At 42.1% G+C, this 18107-nt stretch overlaps 1 protein-coding gene and 1 long non-coding RNA gene across 2 annotated transcripts in view; one reads left to right on the top strand and one right to left on the bottom strand.

The window, feature by feature from the left end:
- Positions 1-10622: 10622 nt before the first annotated feature.
- On the bottom strand, positions 10623-16754 carry LOC121080946. Its single transcript, XR_005825541.1, has 2 exons — positions 16455-16754; positions 10623-16149 (listed from the first exon to the last, which is right to left on the bottom strand). It is a non-coding gene; the product is annotated as an uncharacterized LOC121080946 (long non-coding RNA).
- A 166-nt stretch (positions 16755-16920) lies between these two features.
- The window catches only part of PTAR1 (protein prenyltransferase alpha subunit repeat containing 1), a 38365-nt gene continuing 37178 nt past the window's right edge, over positions 16921-18107 (top strand). Inside the window, exon 1 of the mRNA XM_040579375.1 lies at positions 16921-17130. Within this exon, the coding sequence (XP_040435309.1) occupies positions 17045-17130 (86 nt within the window). The 5' untranslated portion in view covers positions 16921-17044. The remainder of the gene's footprint in view (positions 17131-18107) is intronic.

The following is an 18107-nucleotide window of genomic DNA, read 5'->3' as shown; positions in this document are numbered from 1 at the left end:
AAGCAACTGGGAGAAATCTCACAATCACTAGCCCTTCTCGTGGGGGACTTCAACTTGCAGGATGTCCACTGGAAATACAACTCAGCTGAGAGGAAACAGTCTCGAGGCTCCTGGAGTGTGGGAAGGACAGCTTCCTGGCCCAGCTGGTGAGGGAGCCAGCCAGAGGAGATACCCCACTGGACCTGCTGTTGGCAAACAGGGAAGGACTGGGGGCTGATGTGGTGGTCAGAGGACATCTTGGCCACAGTGATCACAAGATGATAAAGTTTTCAATTCTTGTAGAAGTAAGGAGGGGGGTCAACAGAACCGCTGCCTTAGAGTTCCAGAGGGCACACTTTGGCCCATTTAGGGACTGGTCAACAGAGTCCCTTGGGAGGCAGTCCTGAAGGGGAAAGGAGTCTAGGAAGACTGAACGTGCTTCAGGAAGGACATCTTCAAGGTGCGGAGGCAGGCTGTCCCCATGTGCCAGAAGATGAGTTAGCAGGGAAGAAGACCAGCCTGACTGAGCAGAGACCTTTGGCTGGAACTTGGGGAAAAAATAATTTACCACCTTTAGAAGAAGGGCCAAGCAACTCAGGAGGACTATAAGGATGTTGCAGGGTTATGCAGGGAGAAAATTATAAAGGCAAAAGCCCAGGTAGAATTCAGACTGGCCACTGCCATGAAAGATAACAAAAAGAAGTTTTAACAAAAAACATTAGAAACTAAAGGAGGGCCAAGGAGAATCTGCATCCCTTTTTGGATGTGGGGGTAAACACTGCCACAAGTGATGGCAATGGTCCTTGACACAGTACCAAAGACTGTGGTCCTTGATGCTTTCTTTGCCTCAGTCTTTAACAGTAAGACCAGTTACCCTCAAGGTACTCAGCCCCCTGAGCTGGAAAATGGAGATGAAGGGCAGAACGCAGCCCCCACAGTCCAGGAGGAAACGGTCAGTGACGTGCTGCTCCAATTAGATGTGCACAAGTCTATGGTGCTGGATGGGATCCACCTGAGGGTACTGGGGGAGCTGACAGAAGTGCTCACTGAGCCACTTTCAATCACTTACCAGCCCTCCTGGCTAACCGGGGAGGTCCGAGAAGACTGGAGGTTTGCGAATGTGACGCCCATCTACAGGAAGGGCAGGAAGAAGGATCCAGGCAGCTACAGGCCTGCCAGCCCGACCTTGGTGCCAGGGAAGGTTCTGGAGCAAATCATCCTAAGCGCCATCACAGGGCACGTGCAGGACAACGGGGGGATCAGGCCCAGCCGGCATGGGTTTATGAAAGGCAGGTCCTGCCTGATGAACCTGATCTCCTGTGACAAGGTGACCTGCCTAGTGGATGAGGGAAAGGCTGTGGAGAGTGTCTACCTGGACCCTAGCAAAGCCTGTGACACCGTCTCCCACAGCATTCTCCTGGAGAAACCGGCTGCTCATGGCTTGGACGGGTGTACCCTGCACTGGGTAAAAAGCTGGCTGGATGGCCAAGCCCAGAGTGGTGCTGAGTGGAGCTACATCCAGCTGGTGGCCATTCACAAGCGGGTTCCCCAGAGTTCAGGGTTGGGGCCAGTCCTGTTTAACGTCTTTATCGATGATCTGGACGAGGGCTTTGGGTGCACCCTCAGTAAGTTTGCAGATGATGCCAAGTAGGGACATGGAGTGTTGACCTGCTGGAGGGCAGTCAGGCTGTGCAGAGGGACCTGGGCAGGCTGGAGCGATGGGCCGAGGCCATTCCTGTGAGGTTCAACAGGGCTCAGTGCCGGGTCCTGCCCTTGGGTCACAGCAGCCCCACACGGCGCTACAGGCTGGGGCAGAGCGGCTGGAAAGGGCCTGGTGGGAAAGGGCCTGGGGGTGCTGGTCCACAGCCGGCTGGGCGTGAGCCAGCAGTGTGCCCAGGTGGCCAAGGCGGCCAGCAGCACCCTGGCTGGTACCAGACACGGTGTGGCCAGCAGGACCAGGGCAGCGATGGTCCCCCTGTACTGGGCACTGGTGAGGCCGCACCTCGAACGCTGTGTTCAGGTTTGGGCCCCTCGCTGCAAGAGGGACGCTGAGGTGCTGCAGCGTGGCCAGAGCGGGCAGCGAGGCTGGTGCAGGGTCTGGGGCACAAGGCTGATGGGGAGCGGCTGAGGGAACGGGGGTGGTTTAGCCTGGAGAGGAGGAGACTCTGTTCCTGTACAGCTCTCTCTCTCTCTTCAGCTGCCTGGAAGGAGGCTGTAGGCAGGTGGGTGTGGGTCTCTTCTCCCAGATAACAAGCGACAGGACAAGAGGAAAAGGCCTCAGGTTACACCAGGGGAGGTTTAGATGGGGTATTGGGAAAAATTTCTTCACTGCAAGGGTGGTGGAGCATTAGAACAGGCTGCCCAGGGAGGTGCTAGAATCACTGTCCTTGAAGGTATTTTAAAAATATGTAGATGTGGTGCTTAGGGACTTGGTTTAGTGGTGAACTTGGCAGCTGTGGGTTAACAGTTGGATTTGATTATCTCAAAGGTCTTTTCCAACCTAAATGATTCTATGAGTCTATACTTTGACTTAGTCTGCTGAAACAGTTTGGTTTCATTATTAAAAAGGGGTCTAATGGAACTGTACTAGCTTTTGATCCTTAAATCACTCAGTTTAGGAGATACACAGAGTAACTCAGAACAAAAAAACACAGGAGTTACTCTCAGGGGATTGTTGTCTTGGAAACTACAGCACAGCCAGATACAGTTTCTTAGAGAAAGACTCCCACACAAATACCTTTGTTCAATTAACTGTTTAGCATGATTGCATTTGATTTCTCTTCATACTACATTCTCTGAGTAGAGAGATCTGCTTAGCCAGCATAGAGCAATGTAGACCTATTCCTCATGTTCCCTTAACGGCATTCCTATGTGCCAGTAGATCAGACGCAGAAAATGTACGGCCATATTTGAAAAACCTTGTTCGTTTTCTGTATACATCACATAATTATTCACGGAGTGAATATATCTTTATTGTTTCATATAAAGAGGAAAAGCTACTTATTTTAATGAAAGTGAATTTGCATTTAACCTTCTCAATGGAAAGTGTGCATTTAAATGGTATGTTTGCTGAATAAACCAAACCTCAAGGCCATGGAGATGCATGTTTCATGAATCAAAGTTGTAAGCAGGCCTCACAGGTGTGCACTTAAATTTCTGAGCTATAACAAAGGAGAAGGCACAAATACTTACCCCCTCTGTATTTCCTTGTATTAAGTAAGATTAGCATAAATTTCTTGAATACAAAGGAGTCTCATTTATAGCCTTGTCTTTGGGATCTGCCTCTTGGTGCCAAGCCAAGGCAAGGAAAGGAGAAAGGAAAAAAAAGTACAACTCACATTTTTGGAAAGCCAGAATGGGCCATTCTCCAGTTTTAGGATCAAGGTTTAAAACTAATCTTATTTTAATACTATTGTCCTACTCTCTCTGCTACCACCTTCAGTTCAGGTGACATTTGCAGTTGCATCTCATTATACTTGGGAGATAACAAGATCTATGCCTCCCCTTCAGAGTAAAGAAAACATTTACTGGCAAACAGGTTTTTGTGCATTAAAGACTGAGAAAGGTCAAATCTGTTTCCTGATCACTAAACTAACACTAAACTAAAGAGAGACAAAACTAGCTGAGATGTATACAACTATAGCCTATTGCCAGTACTATAGTAACTCCTCTTTAACTACTTTAATGTGCACCTAGCGGACCTCCTCCCTAGTGATATCCTCTGAATGTTCTCCAGATTACAACAACTACCCTCTCCTATTCACCACCTCAAAGCTACTTTATCTTAATAAGAGGTATTCAGAATGCAAGTCATCAACAGCACCACAAAAGCATAACTGAAAAGGATACAGACCAAACCAGCAGCTGCAGATACTAAAAACACGTATTCCAAGAATCCCTCTATTTGCTTCCCAGCATTTAAAAGAAAGGTGAAACTTCATCCATTCAAACTATGGGTCCACAACTATTTTGCCATCAACTTAATTAAAAATGTAATTTAAACATTTACAGTATGGAGGAACAAACAAGTCCACACTTCAAAGTAAACTTCAATCTTGATACCACCTCCCTGTTTCTAGCAATCCATATCAATATCTGCATAATGCCATATGGCATTTTAAGTTGCGAGTACCAGGACTAAGTATTGCAGGATCTGAAGGCTTCGGAGGTGACAGCTGTTATTCTCAATAGCCCTCTGCTTACAGGTTGTTTTACATTATCTAGTTTGATTAAACTATTTGAGATTTGCATGCATCACACTTAAATAAAATTGTTCACTTTTACCACGTCAATGTATTTTAAAAGCTTAGAGGGGTAACCTTAGCCCATGAGGGGGGAGTGAGGAAGGACTTTAAAAAAATCCTGCAATAAGCTCTATTTGTACCACTGAAAAGCAAGTTGCCAGACAAGTATTTAGTTTATATATAACGGTATTCTTCCACTCTTGAGCATTTAATCTGAACAGCATTTTGTGGCTTCTGAGAGCTGTGCATTCACAAGTTGAAGCCTCAGTATCAAAAAAGAAAAAAACAAAAAACTTTCACTCAAAACAGGATAGATGGTACACATGTACTTCTCAATCTGTTTGGTAACTGCACTGGAGGTCAAATTCCATTTAAAAATTAAAAATTTAAAAAAGAATTATTTGGGACATGTAATTAAAACAGTTCAAGAAGCCAAATCAAATCAAATATTCTGCACTTACAAGACCACATTTGGATTACTGTGTCCAGTTTTGTGTTCCCCAGAACAAGAAAGACACCAACATGAGTCCAGGGGAGGTCACCAGGCTAGTCAAGGCCTGGAACACATGAGGCATGAGCAGAGGCTGTATGTATCACTGTCATCTGAATATACACCCAAACCTACAAACAGAACACAGAAAGCAGAGGGCTAAGCCCCGAAAGTCTTTACTATTCTGAGTAGAGTGTTCTAAAAGTGCCAGAAGAAGTCTTGTGTGAACTCTTCACAATAACAGCAGATAAAAATCTCTACTCCCTTTTTTGTTGAGTCACCCGATCTCTACCTGTAGAGCAGAGCTCTTCTATTGAAAGCAGAGCAGTAGCCCAAATCATCTGAGATACTTAACCTTGGGCAGTCACATCAGTTACTTCTATTAAAAACACAAATGCCCTAAAATATTAATCTTAAATGCTGTCTTCTCTGAACATACATAACTTTACTGCTGACTGATATGTCACAATGAATCACTGACTTTTAGTGTAATGACATTTGTAATGCAGAAACTCCTGAACACTAGCATCAAATATCACAGTGAGTCAACAACTTACTCTTCTTTAATTCACATCTCTTCTGTACACAAGAGAACCTGAAATCCTCTTACACAATATTCCTATGAAAATAAGAGCACAGCTATTTGTATTTTCAAAAAAGTGTATTTAACAAAGGTAGGAGTGAAGAACTCAGCAGCATAAGGAGCCTCAACTTTAATTCTGTGCATTTTATGACATGGCACCTGATCTAGCAAATGTCAGTAACTTTAATAGTTAGATTTCACCCCTTTGTCCCCTAGGCAGGTGAACAGGTAAAACTGTCAAACTGCTAATTAATGATCCACTCCCAGTTTAAGCTTCCACTTTTTTTTTCTTTTTAAACAGCTTTGACAAAAAAAGCAAAATGCTGCAAGAACTTTTCACAGTGGGAAGTATGCAAGACAACTTTCCTAGTCCCTTGGGCAAAGAAGGACTGTTTGTTTGCCTATCAAAATTTATACACATAGGTACACACACTGATTTAGCAAAAGGGGAGGAAAAAGGCAGGAATGTAGGACAATGCAAAACTGCACATTTCAGAAAACCTGTGCAGCTGAAGACTGCCGGAATCCAGGAACCAACACAGTGTTAAGGTGTAGCCTCAGTTGTTTCTCCCACCCAATACTGAACTACTAAACCTGGAAAAGAGAAGTAAGAGACTACACCTCATCCAGGTAGAGATGACAAAAAATGTATATGGGTTCAAGGGAAGACTCAAGTGTTTTTTAATAAGATCTTCTGAAGGTTACTAACAAAACAAACTACAGTCTTTTTACTCCCTTGGAGCTGAGGAATAGTCAGAAACTAAGAGAGTAGGGGAAGAAGGCAGAGGAGAGTATCGCATGGACAAGCTCTTTTTAGTCCTCCCCAGGACTCCGTATGTGGCCTCAGACTCTTGGAGCCAGACAGTCACTTTGGTCTGAACCAGCAGAATTAGTCCTACGTCTTGATTTTTAGCTATGTAGGCAAAAACCTGATTGTCTCATCTTTAGGGAGATGTAAGTAACTCAGCTTTACCCTTACTACCCATAACCAGAACTTCAGCTGCATGGAAGAAGTAGAACTGGTAAGCACTTTCAGAGAAGAGTTGATCTCACCATGGCTATACTTCAATTGCTGGAGGAGAGTACTCACTGAAGAACATATTGCCAAGACAAAACCAGCACAACTTCCCAGCACACACTCCAGAGACATTAATCACCTACAGAATCCCAGCTTAATCAGCAGCATGACCTTGGTCAACACAGCAATGCAACCACCTTGTCACATTCCAGGTGCAGGGCTATCAAATGTGTTCTTCCTTTTTAAAGCACAACAGGAAATAAGAGAAACTGAGGTATATGCCAAGTGTCCTAATTTATAGCAAGTCTAGTCTTTAATCACAATCTGGATCTCTAAAGCATGAGTTTGCATTAAGTTTTGTGTTACTGCACAGCCCTTCCACTTCTCCATTCTTTGTGTTTGGTATGAAATGACCAAGAATATTCTCACAGAATTTTCATTTTAATAAAGCCAGAAAACACAGCTTTCGACATCAGCAAGGACTGAGTATGAGCAACGGCTTCTGAAAAACTGCTCTAGTTTCTGTCAACATTAATTGAGCTGAACCCATCTACAGGAGGCATTTAATCAAGAAGCACAGAGCCTGAGTTCTTGTTAGCAGCAGGGCTCCCTATGTAACTCAAAGAGCATTCAGACATTAATAAAAGGATAGGACTGGAAAACCATTGGACAAAAATAAAGCAGGGGATTATGTTCAGAAAGGCAAAGAAGTTCTTGCTTTTAATAGCTAGTATTTCAGAAATGTTCCTGGTCACGCAGTGAAACTATGACACTGTAAGTTAATAAGTTTTCTCTATACTATGTGGCCAAAGTGTCATTAAAAAGCAGTAACAACTACATTTTACATATAGTCACAGTACAGCTATTTATCCTTGCTAGGATAACTGCCTATGACATGAAATACTGTTGTTCAAACAAGGATACAAGGCTAGAATGCAAGGCCATACGATATCAAGAAAGATGAAAGCTATGCTGTATACTTTATGCTTTTTCTCCATAACATTTGAGGATAATACACTAGGCCACTGTCCACTGATGTACAATTTTTGTATATTTGAAAACTGACAGAAGTGTCCTTAGTTAGCCAGGGTTTTTTTACTTCTATTTGCTTCTGGCAACACTTCAACTGTGTATTAAAGAAACTAATCATACATATCTGATTTCTTGAAAGTTTGGACTCAGACTACATCACCAGTTTAAACACCACGTAAAAGAAGTACAAAAAGACATACAGACAAGTAACATCAAATTTAGAATTACAGCTCTTCATTTAACTTGGCAACCAGTCTTAATTTCTTACCTGCTAAGTGAGTGATGAGCTAATAAGGTTGCTACACTTTGCACAAAAAAAATTACGTGCTAGTAATTCTTCATTCTAATAGCTAAACAAGAACTTGAAAATTACTTTACATATGGTATGAACTGCTGTCTTCTTAATATTTTACTCTTTACCTGAGGAACTACAGGTTGAAAAGTTTCAAATATGCAGAGCTATCAACAGCATGTACATTTTACAAATGTAGGTCCTCACCTCATTATTTTACATGCATGCAAAACAAGCTGTAAGATTTATATTGGAAGTGGCAGTTCATTTTTGCACACACTCAGAGAAGCTTTGCCAGCAAGTTTCAGATCTTTTCATTTTATTGGGGGCTACCATTACAAGCACTGCTAGTCTCTTAGTAAAGAGAGAATGATACCTCACATTCATGTAGCACACAACCTTGGATTTTTAACTGTGTTTCATAAGAATACTTGAGATTGCTTATACTGTAACTGAGAAGCATTGTTTACCTGCATGGACATGTAATTTCAGCAGATGCTAAATATGATTCACATTATCTAGAAACTTTTGAATATAGAATTCTCTCAGCACAAGAACTGTAAGAAACCAGAAGTGCTAGTATGAGCGAAGAAAAGATTTAAGAGATAAGATTTAAGGGTTAGATTAAGCAGAGCAAACCCTATGAATTTGGGTGCTGCAAGAAAAAAAGGTGTTTCCTTATAAATACAAGTGAGACTCCTTACCTATCCAGTTCTCTGATTGCTTACTTCCTCCCATCTACCTCCTGTTTACCATTAAGCAGGATTAAGACTAGAAAAAACACTCTAGGGTGAGGAAGAAATTGAGAAAGTAGGTAGGTGGACTGCCAGTACCAGTCTGGGCTAAGAGAACACATTCAGTAGCACTGGGATAGGCAAGCATTAGGTTTTGTGGGTAAGGCAAGGATTCAAACTAAAAATAGTTAACACACAAATTCAGGAGAAGACAACCAATTAAACTAATTGTTGCTGTTACCATCATCCACTAGGCTATGACAATTTATGGTTCAACTAAGAGATGTAAGGCACAATCATCACAAGAAGACAAGGAATGGTAAAAAGCTGTTGAGATAAACTGACAGTTGCAACCAGAATGAGTCACCAGGATACCACAAACACTGCTGTCAATTTGCCTCACATCTTGAGATCAGTGGCAGCAATTAAAGGTTGAGACTATAACTGCTATTTGGGTTTATATGATGGGGGGTACTCATGCTGGCCCAGAGAAAGGTCAGTTCCAATCTGAGTTACGGGCTGTGATACAAGAAGTCTGTGAACTAGTTTTTTTCAGCTCCACCTGTAATGTAAGTGAGGCATAGCAGCAAAGGAATTCAGGTGGTGTTTCCATGTAGCAAGTACCTCTGTAAGCACAGTGCATAAAACCAGATGTGGCAGGTTATTGCAAAATTACAGCTAAGGATAAGGCCCATATAGGGATTTAGGTCTCAGAGTCAGTTCAAAGCAAAGAGCTAAAAAAAAAATCAAACAAACAAAAAAAAGGATCAAGCAAATCTGGCAGAGTAACAGGGAGACTAGCACACACATTGGAAAAAAAAACCCAACAAACCAAACAACCCCCCAAAACCAAAAAAAACCCACTACTCTAAAGCTGCAGCCACCTGGACTTCACCTTACCCTATACAGAGAGCAACTTCTTGTGCAAAACCAGTGACATTCAACTAAGTCGCCTTAAGTCCCTGGATCCGCCAAGTCCCTGTCACAAGCACAGCGAGGCACTCTCCTTCTGGGACCCGAGGAGGCTCCTGCCTGGACTACAATTCTCAGCAGGCCACACACCAGCCACTGCAGTGGTAATTGGCATTAAATGTACAAAACACACACTTTTGCCTTAAAACCACTGAGCTGAAGCTATAAACACACCCCGTTATGTCTACAGCAGAATGCTACCATTTATTACTGAATGCTCGCTTTCCAGAATTCAATGCTGCTTCAAAAACACATGGACGTGTTTGAACTACGTAAACACACAATTTGCCCCACTTACAACTGCAAAGACGACAGCTTTAAGCTATGGTATAGTTTCAGCACATCCATCAGCCTTTATGGATGGCTGAATTTAGCCACACAATTATGCTTCTTTGCAATTACAGTCAGGTCCCAAATGGATGCTGATATTAACTCTTGAGTTTCTCATACAAAACCAATTAACATTTACAGAGAAAATAACAAGATTACATAGCATTTCAAACTTTTGCTACCTTCTTTTTCCCCCAAATCATTTAGCTTTTCAATCTATTAAAATGAAACTTAAACTGAATATAACTAACTGAAGATTCGGCAATCTTAGAGATGGTCCTAACTTTTTACATTCTCCATACAGAAAAAAATAAAGATGCAGTCATGCAGTCTCCTTACAAACAATTACAGGATTCCTTATATTATTTTGCTTTTCTGGCTTTATAATTAAATACTGTACTAATATGCTAATATGCTATGTTAGCACAGTATATGCTAATATGAAGGGCTAACCCATCCTTTGTTTTCACTTTGTTTAATATAAAAGACAGAAAGTTATCTTAGAAATTTTTTTACACTAGACCAAGAGATAAGGTTAAGCCTTTACTGAATGAAAATGCACTTTATTCTTCTACTATCTGACATGGTTTTAAATTTACTTTTATGATTTGTAAATGTATGTAAATTTATGCAATTTTCTGAAACAGTCCAACACTTCATCAACAGACATACTTTTGGAGCTATTGTGCATTGCACTCAATTCAGCAACAGACATACATACTTCTAAGCTGATCAGCACAGTTATCACAACCCCAGATCTATAAGGTATGGGCATGTACTGATCTATTGGTATCTACATCTATTTGTAACAAAACTTTCGTGTATAATACTGTTTGTAGCAAACAGAGTTACATTAATGAAGTACATTGCAGAAACCTAGAACAAAAAAGAAAATTAAGATCAATTGAAATTGAAAACATAATTTAAAAATATTAAAATAAACAGAACTCAGTAAAAGTCTTTTATTGTATTTTTAAAAGTACAAATTAATTTATAACACACATGAGAAATAAATTATGACACAAAGAATGTGCATATTACTTTAATTATAAACTAGTTTCAAACTCTCAAAAACATAGTCCTTAAAACTGAATGGTAACACACTCTGTGTACTATGAACGTTAGAGAAATACAAAATTCAGAATAGATTTTTAATGAAAGCTTATTAAAATGTTTGGTTTTCCAATCTGTAGCATTTTCATTAGTACAGATTACCACTTCTTCCTCTCCCTGTATCAAGAGTAAGTGTTAAACAACTATATAGGAACTATAAGTAAGCAGAAAGTTGGAGGTGTTAGATGTTGGAATGGATGAAGTAGCACAAATTGTTTTGTATTCCTGAAGCATCCTGCTCCACTGTGACCCCATTCTATGTCTCCAAGCAGCACTGAAATATTTCCTCCATTATGTCATCAATACAGACACTATGTATTTCTTCTTTCTTAGGTACCAAAGTCCATCTTCCAGATTCCCTATGGTATATTCTACAATATGAATGATAAAGTTGAAGCAGGAGAAAAATTTTTTACAAATAAGAAAATCCCTTCAGTTATATACTAGATCACAGCCAACAGTTAGGTTTTTTACTTTGCTTGTGCAGTTCTTATTCAGCAGTCCATTACACACACATTGACACCAGTAAGGAATTTGTCCCTTATGCCTTCTGTTTCCAGATGAAGGATACAAGGCTTTTCAATTTTCATCAGTCAAGAATCAGGTTCACCATCACTGATTCACTTACTTGTTTATATCACAAGATTGCTGTTAAAAGGCATTAGTTAAAATATGTAAATATACATCAAAAAGGAAATAAGAGTGGTCACAGAATTCCATTCTCTACCATCCTTATCCTAAAAGAAAATTAATGCTATTATATACAAAATCAATGCCCTTACATGTAAGGAAATACTCGTGGGACTGACCTCTGTCCTTCCTCAGAAAATCAGAAAACATTCAAAAAAAGTAATCTAAAGTGGCACTTAGTAATAAGTGCAAATATTTCAAGATATTCTAAATACAACACAAAATACATTCATTTACACAATTATTCCACCCTCAAGCTACAATAGGAAGGAAAACCAGTCACATTTACTACTTGTCTGTATCCATCCTTAACGATTGTAAGTAATATCATACTGAAACTAGAAGTAGGCTATACAGCTATTTACATGGGGAAAAAGTTCCAGCATGAGTTTGCTGATGTGGAAATGGTCAAGAAATCTCAGCTTTGTCTTAGCTAGCATTGGACTGAGAGTATGCACCTAGCATTAAAAACAATTCTTTCCCCTTCAGAGCAATTACAATAAATAAATTACATTTAAAAAGAGGAAAACTAAGATGATCGAAAACTAGGGAGACAGACTTACAATAATTGATTCTGTTGATTGTGCATGGTTTGCCAATTCAAGTGCATACTGTAATCAACTGTTGTTAAAAAACATCTCACTCAGTAGACAGGATAGGTGTGCTTAAAACACATGGTAGCATACATATACAAGTGCTGCTGGAACTGCTCCAGATCAAACACAGATCTTAGTGAAAATAAAGTTTGATTTTAAGAAAAATTTTGACATTATTTAATGTATCAGGAACACTTTCACCATATTAAATACATACTAATAAAACAAAATTAAAAGTTTTTATCTATTTCACATTTTTTTCCTTAAGGTTACTTTAGAATTAAAATCAAGGTTGCTTCAATTGTTATGTAAGTTCATACCATGCAACTAAAGATAATTCAGCACAGGTGAGATAATTTTTTCTTTAGCATATCAACTACATTTGCTTCTAATAAGACGGGAAAAGAATTAATTTGGAGAAATGCAGATAAACTAATATCCACAAATTAAGTCCATTATATCTAAACTGTAAAGAATGGGATGTTTCTCTGAAACTTTTTATATTCTTCAGTACATTTCAGTGTAAAGTTTGCTTCAGTTCCTTTTCTCCTTCATCCATTTGAGGACCATGTTTGCACTGTTTCCACTAGCCCATTAATGTTCATTGACCATGACAAACAAAGCTGCACCACATTCCCTATGTTAAGAAACCATTAAAAACCTTCATAATTTATTGCAGTAAAGGCATATTAGAATATTAAATTTTGATGCAATAATAACTTAATAATTATTTTTATTCACACAAACGAGCTTCCTCGCAACAAAACCAGAAGTAACCAACAATGTCCGAGCAGCACTGTAACAGCACTGCGGGACAACTACCGAGAGGAGTCATCACTGTGGGGTTAACCAAAGCTTTTATTAAACAACGATTAAAGAGTGGTCAAACAATCTACTACTTACTACATGTCAAATAATTAGCTTATGTACTTTTAGATCTTTTAGATCATCTCTCATAGACATCAGACAGCTGGGTAAGGGATCCCTCAACCCCCAAGGAATAACCTTGAGAGGTGTCCCTACTCAACAGGAGATCGTCATGCAGCCCACTGCTGTGCAGGATAACTCAGTGGGCTCTGGTGGCTGCAGATATTCGGAGCATAAAGTGATGGGCTTGTAGTCAAACTCCCCTTCAGTGCATTCGCGGGTGTGCAACTGTAGTAATTTTTAGTTCCATCTATTTCTAGCTCAGAGAGGTATTGTGGTTTTGGCTCACTGTTGGTTTCCAAAAAGATGTGACTTAGCACTAAGTTCACGAGGTTTGCACAACAGGACTGATTTCAGTCAGGTCCATTTGTCAGTGATGCCTGAAGCAAAGTACTGTTAACTCAGTTAGACTGGGTGCACCCAACACAAACAGAACAGTGACAATCTTTCTGTTTACTAGCCAGAAAGGCAAATGTACAAAACTACCAAGTATAAAACTACACATACACACATCATATTTTCTGATGCTAAAGAAACATTACTGAAAAATCTGAAGACTGATGCTTTCTGTTTTATGAAAAAAATGAGCTGGGCCTTCCTGCATTTATACAGTAGCTGTCAAATTCCCAAATAATCTCTGTAATACAGAGCAAAGCAAGGACAGTGGTGATGCAACTGTCCTCCTGTTGGCTGTCCATTACGGCCTATTTAGAACAATCTTAGGCCACAGGAAATCACTATGATTGATGTGCCCGTTTTTCTGTGCACTTATTTCTACCCTCCCAAAGTGGAGGACAATTAGTACCAATTGTGAGGGGGTTTCAGGCAAAATATGATACTTAAATCATTAGCATTTACGTCAATTGGACTTGTACATAAGGCTGTTGAGGGGCACAGAAACAAAGATCATCACACGTATTTTGTAAAGATGCCTATGAAGACATTAACAATTTTAGTTCACATCTGGTGAATTGGATCTAAACTGAAAGATTCCAACCTATTAGTTATTTATTAAGGCAAGCTTAATGTAATAGAAGATTGGTGTATCACTTCAGATAGCTACAAGATATAATGTTCTGTACTCATCACAGAAGAACTACCTCAATCAAATTGTCTCCAAGATCTCTGACACCTCCCCAGATGTCATAGAAATGCATTACCCAGGGAAATTTCTATGGATAAGTTATATAATTCTTAGATCATTTAAATATGGTATATTTTCCACAGTTTCTTCTTATGTCCTATGTGAAATTTAATAAAATAAGAAATTATTTCAGAAAATATTCTAATTACTCCAAAATTACAGCGAGTATCCATTGTAATCCATTGGCATGAGTAACGACATTGTTCCTTTTATGTCTAATTCACCAAAATCTCTTTACAAAATTCAAACTTTGTATATAACTTGGAATATTTAATTCACTGTGTTACCTGACTGAAGTTAAATTTGCTGCTTTTAACTATTTGAAACAAACCTGTACACTAAAACTGGAGAGGACAAAGTGAGAATGCAGTGAGCCTGAAAATGTATTTGTCATCTACATAAAGCTGCCTTATTCCTTTTGAGCAACGCAAATGGGCATAAACGAAAAATTCTGGGTTATGCTGAACATAACATCAAAGCTATTTTGAGAAAACAATTTGTATTTTTCAGCTAAAAATATCTCCCATTGCACATCAAGAGTTGTAATACCTTTACTCAGTTTGCATTTTTACTTATTTGACATCACAATGCATCAGCTTAATAACTTCAGACAACACACATCATAAAAGTGTACCGTCTGTAAGATGAAAACCTGAGAGAGCTCAACTGTATAATGTAGTTACCTGAAACCAGAATTATTTAATCTGAATTTTCCCACTCAATATATCTAATTAGTTTTCTGATATGGAGTTTAATACACTGAACCTTCAAATAAATCTGTGGCAGCCCAGATTTGTGAAAGACTACAATCTTTTAATATAACAACCACGTCTCCAGTACCATATGAGTTTACAGGCTCTTGTCTTCTTATTTAAACACAAAAAAAATCTACTGCTTTAAAGCCCAAATCAAAATTAAAGCATTATTCATTTTCACAACAGATACAATAGATCAGACCACTTCTTCAGTATTTGAAGATAGTATTTTAGACCTACCTCAGGCCATTACATTCTAGGTTTTTTTTCCTGGGCATGCACTAGAGTAAAAAGAACTACTGAAAGGAAAAAAACCCAAACCTATGCTAATTCAACATTTACATAGTTACTGTAAGAAATCACTTTCATGGAATCATAAAAAAGTTTTTGCAAGTATGCTGCAGTGGAGCTGCTAACAACACGTGCTGTGTATCTCTCACTTGCAAAGGCACAAAGTTCAGAATTCTGTAATTAGGGTGGTTTGCCACCTGTCAGCACCAAGAGATCCTCACTTCAGCTATCTACTTAAACTAGCATTATACCAAAGTAGCCAGTCCACAGTCCACAAGGTGGTATTATAATGGTGAAAAAAAGGAAGTCACAGGAATTGGGAATGCAGGAAATCCTAGGTTCTAGTTCCAAGGTATACGCTTTACATAACCTCTGATAGAGGAATAAGAGTCTAAACATGCATTCATAGGAAGTGAAAATAAAAATAAAGCGTGCATGTAGAAAACTACAGCAGCAAGGTTAAGAGACGTTCATAAACACCTAAAAATACTATTTCAGGGAATATATGGAAAACAATGTAAAAAAGCAAAAGTTAGCTTTCAGCAGTCACAGCTGAAGAGGTTTCCAACACATCTTCAGCTTTTAACACTGAGCTTCCATCAGCATCTGGTTTCACTTGGGGTTTCTTGCAGACACCATCTCCAAGTTTGTATTTGTCATATCTGAACAAAAATGACAGAATCTAGCTAACAAAAAGGCAAGAGCCAACATGAAACATGTCTCTGCTTTAGATTGGTTTACTTACAAATCCAGCAAAAATATGGCAACTTCAGCATGCGAGAACACATTCAGTGTTTCTCTAAGGGACATCCACCGTTCTATTTGTTCTTTGACTGTGCCCTTCTTCTCTCCCGACTTTCTCCTTTTTTTTAAAGGGAACATACAGTGGGTCTACCAGGCCTTCTTGACGGTGGCGAAGGTAATGATGAAGCAGATGATGATGATGATGGCATTGCAAGCTTTAAAATGAGAGACAACTACATTATGCATAGTTAATGCTTTGTAAGACAACTTGTTTCGGAATAATAAAGTTCTAAATGACAACCAAATACAGAAAGCATGGATCAGAATTATAATTAGCGTTTCACATTTAGTCTGCAGATCAGTGCACCTACCTCTCTTCAAAGTCAGGGGAAGCTATACATGCGCATTTATCTGTTTAAGCTACGTGGCTTAACATCTAGCACAAATAATAAAATAATAGAGGTATAAACTGCCAGTTTCATATATAAATTAATTACTGCTACTGCTTTTCACCATTTACCTGTCAAAAAAGGGAATGGCAGACAGGAAGTCTGCACAGTTTGCATGTGACAGGCACACCGCAAGGCGAGGGGTGCTTGCCCTGTTAGATTTAACTGTGCTGGCGCCACTCCCGACGCCCCCACCTCTCGCAACTGCACGGCGAGGCGGCCCTCCCCAGCTCCGACGGGTAGGACCCCCGAAGGGGCCCGGGCCCCGCTGAGGCGGCGGCGCAGGGGCCGCGCCCTCCCGCCGCGGCTACGGGCCCGACGGTTCCCCGCGCCCTCCGGCAGGCCAGGCCAGCCGCCGCCTCCCCGCCCGCCTCGCTTCAGCAGGAGATGCCCCCCCGGGAGGAAAGCCTTTCCACTGGAGCAAGCGACGGAAGCCATTTTGCCGCCGGCGGCTTGCGGGGCCTGGCCAGGGCCCGTTCCGAAGCATTACGCGGGACCGCCGGCGCTCGGCCCCCCGCGGGAGGGGGCTGCGGTGGGCGGGAAGCCGGGCCCCGCCCGCCGCCCGCGCGTTAGCCGCGGCTCACCGCGGGCCGCTGACCCGGAAGCGCTCCAGCCCGCCCGGCCCGGTGCGGCGCGGCAGGGCCGGCTGCGGAGGTGGAAGATGGCCGAGTCGCCGGAGGAGGTGGCGGTGCTGGTGCAGCGGGTGGTGAAGGACATTCGCAATGCCTTCCAGCGGAACCCCCGCATGTGAGTGGGGCGGGGGCCGCGGCGGTCGGGGCCGGGCCGGGGCGGGAACGCTGCCCGCCCTCAGTCCCGAGCGCGCTCCTCGGCCCGTGGCGGCCCCGCGCCCTCGCCTCCGGGTGGGCGGGCGGCGGCCGCGGCGGGGGCGCCTGTCAGGGCTGGTGCCAGGCCCAAGGTCAGGCCGTGCGGCGCCGCGGGGACCCGTCGGCTTTTCCCACCCGGCGCAGGGGCTTCGGCGCGGCACCTCCCCGGGGCGTGCCAGCCAGCGGCCCGGCCGGCGCCAGGCGGTTTCTCCGGCACCAGTGCTTGACGGGTCGCTGGTGCCGCACGGCTTCTGTGCTCGCCGGCCGCCTCGTCTTCTTCTGGATAACGCCACGTACCCGTTCGGGAGTTGGAGTAACTCCTGGGCGCCGGCGCGGCTGCGGCAGCGCCCCTGCTGCGGGTGAGCCGTGCGGCCGCTCGTCAGCCGGGCGGCAGGGGCGGCTTCGTCGGTTAGAAGTACTCCGTTATGGAAACCAGCGAGGGCTCTGAAACCTGGAAGTGATTGATTTCTTTCTAAAGAGGAGTTCTTGAGCGAGCCCTCCTTGAGTCGGATGTTTGGCATTGTTCGTCTCGCAGCTGGTTGAGGCGGGGCAGCCCGTTGGGGGCGGTGGGCCAGGCGCGGCCCCGCTGCAGGCCACGGTGTCCCTGTGTGCCCAGGCAGAGCGGTAGCGCTGCTGGAAGCAGAGCTCAGGGTTGAAGCCTACTGAACTGCACCCTCGTACAAACAGTGCTGTTTGATGAATGCCACCTTCAAATCTGTATCTGTAAATAAAGAGCCGGGTGCTTTTTATTGTGTGTTGTTTCGAAGGAGACAAACAATAACTGTAAACACAAACTACAGTTACTGCTGTTTTGAGAGAATCAGGTTTATCTAACATTCTGGGGGTCAGATGGCCTGTGTTTTGTTTTCAGTTCCACTGCTGACCGGCTCTGAGACCCTG

Source organism: Falco naumanni, chromosome Z (assembly GCF_017639655.2).
Source record: "Falco naumanni isolate bFalNau1 chromosome Z, bFalNau1.pat, whole genome shotgun sequence".
Lineage (NCBI taxonomy): Eukaryota > Metazoa > Chordata > Aves > Falconiformes > Falconidae > Falco > Falco naumanni.
This window is presented reverse-complemented; position numbering and strand designations above follow the sequence as displayed.